At 31.4% G+C, this 7,810-nt stretch overlaps 1 protein-coding gene across 4 annotated transcripts in view; it reads left to right on the forward strand.

The window, feature by feature from the left end:
- Positions 1-7,810, forward strand: part of LOC148612535 (uncharacterized) — a 31,582-nt gene that overhangs the window by 21,589 nt on the left and 2,183 nt on the right. For 3 of the 4 annotated variants that reach the window (XM_088594083.1, XM_088594086.1, XM_088594085.1), the window contains 8 exons: positions 214-243; positions 630-653; positions 1,412-1,435; positions 1,963-2,115; positions 4,039-4,068; positions 4,750-4,890; positions 7,087-7,111; positions 7,507-7,605. In XM_088594083.1, coding sequence (XP_088450209.1) covers positions 214-243; positions 630-653; positions 1,412-1,435; positions 1,963-2,115; positions 4,039-4,068; positions 4,750-4,890; positions 7,087-7,111; positions 7,507-7,513 — 434 coding nt within the window. In that variant the 3' untranslated portion in view covers positions 7,514-7,605. Of the gene's footprint in view, positions 1-213; positions 244-629; positions 654-1,411; positions 1,436-1,962; positions 2,116-4,038; positions 4,069-4,749; positions 4,891-7,086; positions 7,112-7,506; positions 7,606-7,810 lie in introns of those variants that run through there. The other variant, XM_088594084.1, reaches the window with a different exon arrangement.

Genomic DNA, 7,810 nt, shown 5'->3' on the forward strand with positions numbered 1-7,810 from the left:
TTAATAACTTTTTTGTAATTAGCTGAAACCATTCTTAAAAGAAAACATAGCGACATTTGATTCTTTCTGAGAAACCTCCTGGTTAGAAGTACTCTGTCAGAGCACTATCTTCTTGTACGTATCTAGCAAGACATCGATACTAAATTTGTAGCAAAAATACAGTATAAGTGGTGGTTATTTTAAACTCACTGTAGTACTTAATTTGTTTTATAGCACTTCAAACGACACAGATACCCACTACAAGTAAGTGTCTAGGATAGATAAATCCCCGGTGTTCATGTTGCTTAAAACATAAGATATGAAACGTTATGGTTGCCAGAATTTTATGAAAGTTATTTTTGAATGTCAAACTGCTAGACAGGAAGTTTGAGGTCTAATGATATTGAAACTTTCGGTTAAGATAACAATTATAACGACAAGGACACAAGAGAATGGCGTTAGTGGGTCAAAAACCAAACTGAATATGCTAGTAAAAATGTCCTTTTTTTAAATAAAAAAATACATGTTCTAATAAAACGTCGCAAAATTTTAAAATGAGGCATTCCAAACAGAAATTCATGTACATTTGTTTAAGCAACAGGTTGCTTAACCAATTTATAAATAAAGATTTTCTTCATTAACAATTGTAGCAATACCATTGACGACCTCTACACGTAAGTAGTATATTCTTGTTTTGTTTTATTTTGGTATTTCAGCCAACTTTACTCTAATAAACACTCTTTGTAATATTCAAAAATGCCTATGGCTTACATGTATAAATAGATCCTCCCCTATAAACTGCGGGGTAGTTGATAGTTTACAAACCATGATAGTAACAAGTTTACAAATAGTAGTAAAATAACTGTAAGTAGTAAAAGATTCTAGCGTACTCAGGTAATGGAATAATCTACTTTACGTCCCACTCAACACTTCCGGGGCAAATAGCCACCATTCTATGTAGTACCAAAAACATACTAAACCTAGTACTATGCATTGTAGCTTTATAAAATGTGTGTATGTTGATAAAAATAAAACTGAGAATGTGTACTTTAAAATCATGTTTGCAATTTACTTCAAAAGTGTATAAATATTGTTTACATGTGTAAGTAATTTACCTCCATGCTGTCAGTTAGCATAAAATGTAGATTTGCAGTATCATTATTCAGGTAAATTTTGTGGAAAGTTTCTAAATCATCGTACCATTAATGTAATAATTTTGAAAGCCTTCTTTTCCAACCTTCGCATTTGTGTGCAACATTGAGATGTCATTTGTCCTGGGAATTCACAGTGAAACTTTGTAAATGAGTTTTTAACATGTAAATTAAAGGAAATGATAGACGTGGTTAGTGAAACCTTAAATTTTAGCTTGTTTCAATGTTTAATCTGATTAGTACAGTTAAATTTTCAATTTATTTTACATCATCCTTTGCAGAAATACCAACAAAGACCACAAGAAGTATGTAAATACGATACTAACGTTAGTAAAATCATAGAGAGGAATTTGACTTTTAATAATTTTAATTATTCAAAACAAAAAATCGTTCATATTACGGTGGTGCCGACTGACGTTATGTCATACATGTTACATTTGAATACATGATTTCCTGGTAATCGATTTAGGGGCATAATGTCAAAAAAACTTTTTACGTTTTTTCAGCTGATCTCTTTGCCTTATTCCATATTAACTAGCATGGCATCTGCGAAGTCTCATCTCAAAATAGTCATCGGCTGTTATTTTGCATCTGGCCAGATCACTGCCTGATTTGACAGCGTAGCATGCTCCTACACCAACCACCATTACTGCTTCTTGGTGTAATCTTATGTATATTTTAGGTCATGACATAAAAACCTATATAATACATAATACAGAAGTTACATAGACGTCACAATTTTGTATTAAATCACTAGTTCTTAATGTAAAGTTTTGTCTAAATGTTTGTATAAAAATTAAATGTTTTGTCACTTTATTGCTTTATGTTGCAGCGCCCAGTTTTCAAACGCTGTGTATTGATCATGAACCAAAGTGCGCAACTGAATTTTATAGAAATGTAGAATGCAAATCAACCGATTTAACCAAAGTTACATACAATGTAAAGACATGTCCTCTTTCGTGTAACCTCTGCAAGGAATTTTACGGTAAATACATAAATACAAGATTTTAAAGATAGAGTAATGAGTCCGTCCATGTAGATACATTTTTTTATGCAATGTAATTATTTACTTATTTTGATGTCAGAGAGAAGAGGGAACTTTCTGTATCAAAAGTGGATGACTCATAATACAAGTTATTTAACAAATTAATTCAATTATGGAGAAATTAAAGAGTAATGTCCCTTTATTTGAATTCAATGTTCAGTATGACATTGTTAACTATAAATTAAATACAAGATCTCAAAATTCAGAAGTTGGAATGATGTGGAATGGCGTTTGACATGAAATTCTAATCTTCAAGGTTAAAGAACGAAAGATGAAATCATAAAAACCGATAAAGATAAAGAACCACTAATTCAATTACATAAAACACTAAATAAACCTCAGTGCGCACCAGGCGACAGTTTCACAAAAAGTCGTAAGTGTAAAATTGATCGTAATTAATGATGTCATAACAGAAAATAGCATTGTTACGTCATAACTTACGATCATTTAAGTTGCTTTAAGTAGAGTGAAAACATTTCTAAGTCATTGCTTGTTATTTATTTTTTTCTAAATTCAACATGTCAATCAATTAATGAGTGATAACTCTTTGAAACACGTGTACAGCATATCAAAAGTTATTATCGAAGTACTTATTATACACATATGTAAATGTTTAATCTTCATATTCTTTATTTATTTGCAAATTCAACATCAATAAATTGACATTATAAATATGGGAGCATAAATCATAGATAATTAAATGAAATAAGCTAAACATCATGTAATTCAACATTACCTGTTTATTCCTAGTAAGGTTTTGTAACATGTTGCAATTTAGTTCTTAAACATCCTGTAACAGTTTTGACCATTAAGTTGTCACACTCAGACCTTTTCGCCAGCTTCAGTCTGACTACTGCAGAGAGATTACTGTACCCATTTTGGATATGCATTATCAATAATATTGAAGCTTCATTGAATATATATATATATATATGGTCTATGAACCTTCATTATTACGTAGCTGTTCTCAGCCTGAAACTGTCTTTCGCTGCTTTTAATTTTGTTCTGCTGGAATCATATTCTATAACGATTTTGCAATATCTTTGCTATATGTTAATGAATATCTTAATTTGCCCATTCAATGTTGTATGCTTATAAAAATTGGGATGCAATTTCTTGAGTCAAGTTATTATCAAAGTGCCCAGTCATGTAATATTTATTTTGAATTTGTTCTTAGTATCCATCAAAAAAGAAAAAAAAATGAAAAGGCCATTCATAAATAGATATTTAGACAGAACCCCAACCAATACCACTTAATCATTTCACGAAATAAAAATAAATGAAACAAAAAAATATGTACCAAATTTGACAGCTAAGACGAAATGAGAACAAGCCTTATTTTTTTATGGTCTGTTCTAAATCATCTCACTCCTATTTTGCTTATATATTATTAGCATAAAATGTGTGGAAAAAAAAACACCTGAAAAACATGTGCTTTTCATATGTTTTCCATATGTTAAGAACCACCAGTATGAAAAACTTCTGTTTCTTACTCGCGAATTAAGACAAGAAAAACCAGTAAACAAGAATCATATCATGGTAGTTGTATTCTTCCAATATGACTTCCTATATAAAACGAGCATGATTTCATGTATTTTTAAATGCACAAAAAACATATTTTCCATACCGGTCCTAAACATATGTTTCCATATTTTTTAAACACATCAATTTTGCCCGTGAAAAGGACATTAAAAATGTCACAAAATATTACAACGGTTATCGGATCAAAGCGTTTTAGAAACATGAAGAGCACAAATTCATGAGATCATGTGATAGATTTTTATTGTTATACTTGTCAGTCCTTCAAATTAATTAAGGACCTCATCCGCATTACACAAGATGCTTTATAATTTCTAATTTCAGCACTACATACGACAATGGAACCATCTACAGGTAGTTTCTTCTAGGTTGTCGACCATATAATATCCATTTGTAATGCTCAATGTACATTGAATATTACCAACGTTGTTGTCGAGACATAAAAAACAAACAAAAAACAAAAAACAATAAAACAAAACAAAAAACAAAAAAATGGACGACAAAAAACATTTGGTTACTTGTGATAATGTGAACGTATTCGTTTTCGTGGTTGCTATTTTTTTTCTGATTCTGTTGAGAATATTCACGGGCATGCATGGGCGACATAATTTCGGTAAGGTTGGGCTTGTGTAGTACAAACGAATTTTCCTCGCGTAAGTATACATTGGGAATGCGCAAAGAGTATTCCGCAGTCAAGCCAAAAATGTCTGTAAGTATTTAAAATCAATGAACACTTTAAGGTCTTTAAGGTTAAATGTCATCAACTTGTACATATAAAACATACCATTTCACAAATGTGGTTTCTTTAAGACAAAATGTTATCGAATGAAAAATCAAGGGAACCAAAAATAGAACAGAAATCTAAAGGAGTTCAAAGGGAAAAGGCGAGACAGGGAAAATAGACACGCAAAACAGATAACATGAAACAACCGAAATGTTACGTATAAAGAAACAACTGAAACAAGTACTATGGATATTTTGTCTAAACTTTTTATCTTTGAATCAATTCAATATTTACTAATTTTCAATCCACAGTTCAGCCGTGTGTCGATCTCATTGATAAATGTGCTGATCCAGTCTACAAGAACATCATTTGCACCTCAACAAACCCAGACACTAAAGCATATGCCAGCCAAAATTGTCAAAAATCGTGCAATCTCTGTCCGCAAAATGAAGGTAAATTAATTACTTGATATTTTGTGCATTTAAATACCAGCCCATATAAAATTCAGACATTGTCTATGGTAGAGGTGTGGAAAAAACACCAAACAATTGAAGCTTTTTTGGTCTACATAAGCAATAGTTTCACGTAACGATAGTACTCTCTGTATATAGGTCTGCATTTTTTTTAGAAAACCATACACTCGTCTTACACTACAATCAACCAAATCAAACCTATTTAGGAACAATAACTCTTGCAAAGTGCAAATATCATGCACAATCTATATCATTTTATTTGCAACAACCGAATGACAATGTGGTCTGAAAATGTTTCTTAATTAGAAATTAATGCGAATTTGATGGGTTTTGGGCGAGCATTAATCACCTCCTGTCTTATTTTTATAAAGACTAGTACCTAATGACATAGTTCAGGATATCCAAACTCCTCTATAACGTAGCAAAAGAAAATATACTGTGTTCTTATTCGGATTACATAGTTTGCATTAGCCTATCATATTATTTACAACAAAACCAATAACATAATTAAATGAGAATGCGAAAAAAAAAAGAAAAAACAAAAAGAAAAATTCGGAGTTGATAAATTATTGAAGTGTCAAAAGAGTAAGAGTTTTGTTTTTGTTTTTTTTTCTCCATGTGTACAGTTGTTTGTTCTTATGTGTTTGTATTTTGTTTATATTTTTAAAATCACCTTCTCCCTGATTCAGTATAATAGGATATAGAAAATGTTCACAAATACTAATCTGTACAAGATGATGACCCCTAATAACCCATTTTCTAACTATACTCAATCACTTTTAAAAGACTTAAAGGAGAATACCATGTTATTGTGCAAATCATAAATATCGAAACTAATCTGTTAAATATTCATGAAAATTAAATTGAAACAAAATAATTTCCTTTTCTTAATTAATTAATCGAGATTTATTATTAGGAAATTTGAATTTCCCGCGCCTATGGGCGCCATCATTATCGGTTGAATTGTGACGTCACGAAGTCGGTTTGTAACGTGAAAGAAAATAGGTAATAGGGTATGTAAGTCTCGTCACGTGGCTCCGTGGTTTCGTAAGAATGGGTCCTAGTCTACCATTCAAATGTATGGAGATATGTCATTAACATAGCACTGAGTTCATTATTAAAAGCGAAGTATCATTTTTTGGTAAAAATACTGATTAAAACTTACAATTATCAAGTGGGTTAAAGAGCTCTTCAGTCGGTTAAAGCGCTCTACTGAGCACATGTTGCTTGTTATATTTTACATATATCTGCCGACTTTAAATAAAATTTACTTACTTACTAAGTTCTAAGAGATAAAAATGTTTAGAATATCATAAAATAGAAGATTTTGCATTGTGAAACAGTGTTTGAGTTTCCTGGAAGTACACAATAAAATGCATATCGGTCTTCGGATTTCAATACGTTCTACACCGGAAATTCCGGAAGGGAAACTGAAACTAGAACGAGACTTACAAATCCTATTGATTACGATGTCCGACGAAATCGCAAATTAGGGACTTTCCCCCTATAAATTCAACCCAAAATAAATAGAATAAGAGATTGAGGCACAACATGTAAGCAAATGTCAGACATTATTGACGAACAACGGGATTTGCAGCCAGATGGCTAGTATTTGTAAAGAAAATCTTATGGCTACTTCCATGACCCGAAGAATGTTCGTGTTGCTGGTAAAAAAACCTTTTAGAACATTTCACTTTTATCATTCGTGCAATCGGAAGCTCGACAAGTCATGTTTTGGTGAGTAAATAAACAGGATCGTAGAAATATTTACGGAATATTCTTTGTTTACATATCATTTGCAATACTTCTATCAGTACCAAACCGACTTAGTGACGTCACGAGCCAATCGGAAGCTATCGGTCAAAATCAATAGTCTGACTATCTTCCTTCAGATAGGAGAGTTCTGCAAGATGGCTATCCACTTATATTTCAAGGATTTCGAACTTTTTCATAGCCTTGAACATTTTATAAAAGTGCATTTTGCATTAAAGGTTATTTATGTTTGTTTATATGGGTATGATTTATCATAAGAGCCTAACTTAATGCAATGGTAGTCTTTCTCTTTAACGATTTATGTTCATAAATTGCATGTTAAATGCTTACAATTTCGTACTTATGTTTTACCTGAAAACAACGGTTCAGAAACATAGAACAGAACGTATGTCTGTTTTTCAGGTTCATTCTTACAGTCAGCATTAGGGTATGTATCATTAGTTTCAGAATTATTTTAATTTCTCAATAAATAATATTCATAATTCACATGGAGAGTTCGATAAAATATATGCATATCTGATATCGATTCACAATAATCGTAAGTTTTAAATATCATCAGATATGACGTCACGATGCTATATTCTGTTATGTTGTCACCGCTTACCGATAGATTTTTAATGAAATTGACTAAAATAAATTTGAGTATTGTAACTATACTGTAACAAACACTATTGTATCAACAGTCAATATAACAGTACAGTTACAGCACAACAAAGAATTATATAACACTGTTGGTAGTGTAGTCATTGTTTTATTCTTTATTTTGCGCATTTGTATAGAAACTCCGTATAAGGTAATGTTGATTTGTTCTTCTTTTTTTAGGAAGTAAAGATGCGAAGGAGAAATTAAGAAAGGTCATATAATTTTCTTCAGTATATGATAACATTGTTATATGTTAATAATTAAAAATTAGAATCCGAGTATAGTGGACGTGCAATTAATACATGCATATGATTTTGCAACTTGGTAGCGTGATTTAAGCAATTATGAAAAACATAATGAACTTGATGCCGGATAGGATGTCTCCCGGACAACCAAGGCCCTCTATTGCTACAAGGAACAATGTAGCAATGAAAGTTCGGACTTTCCTTTTGGCTACTGCTAAAATTTTAAAATAACCAGTTCG

This window comes from Perna viridis, chromosome 7 (assembly GCF_037379345.1).
Source record: "Perna viridis isolate PV_CMFRI_1.1 ecotype Kerala chromosome 7, ASM3737934v1, whole genome shotgun sequence".
Taxonomy (NCBI): domain Eukaryota; kingdom Metazoa; phylum Mollusca; class Bivalvia; order Mytilida; family Mytilidae; genus Perna; species Perna viridis.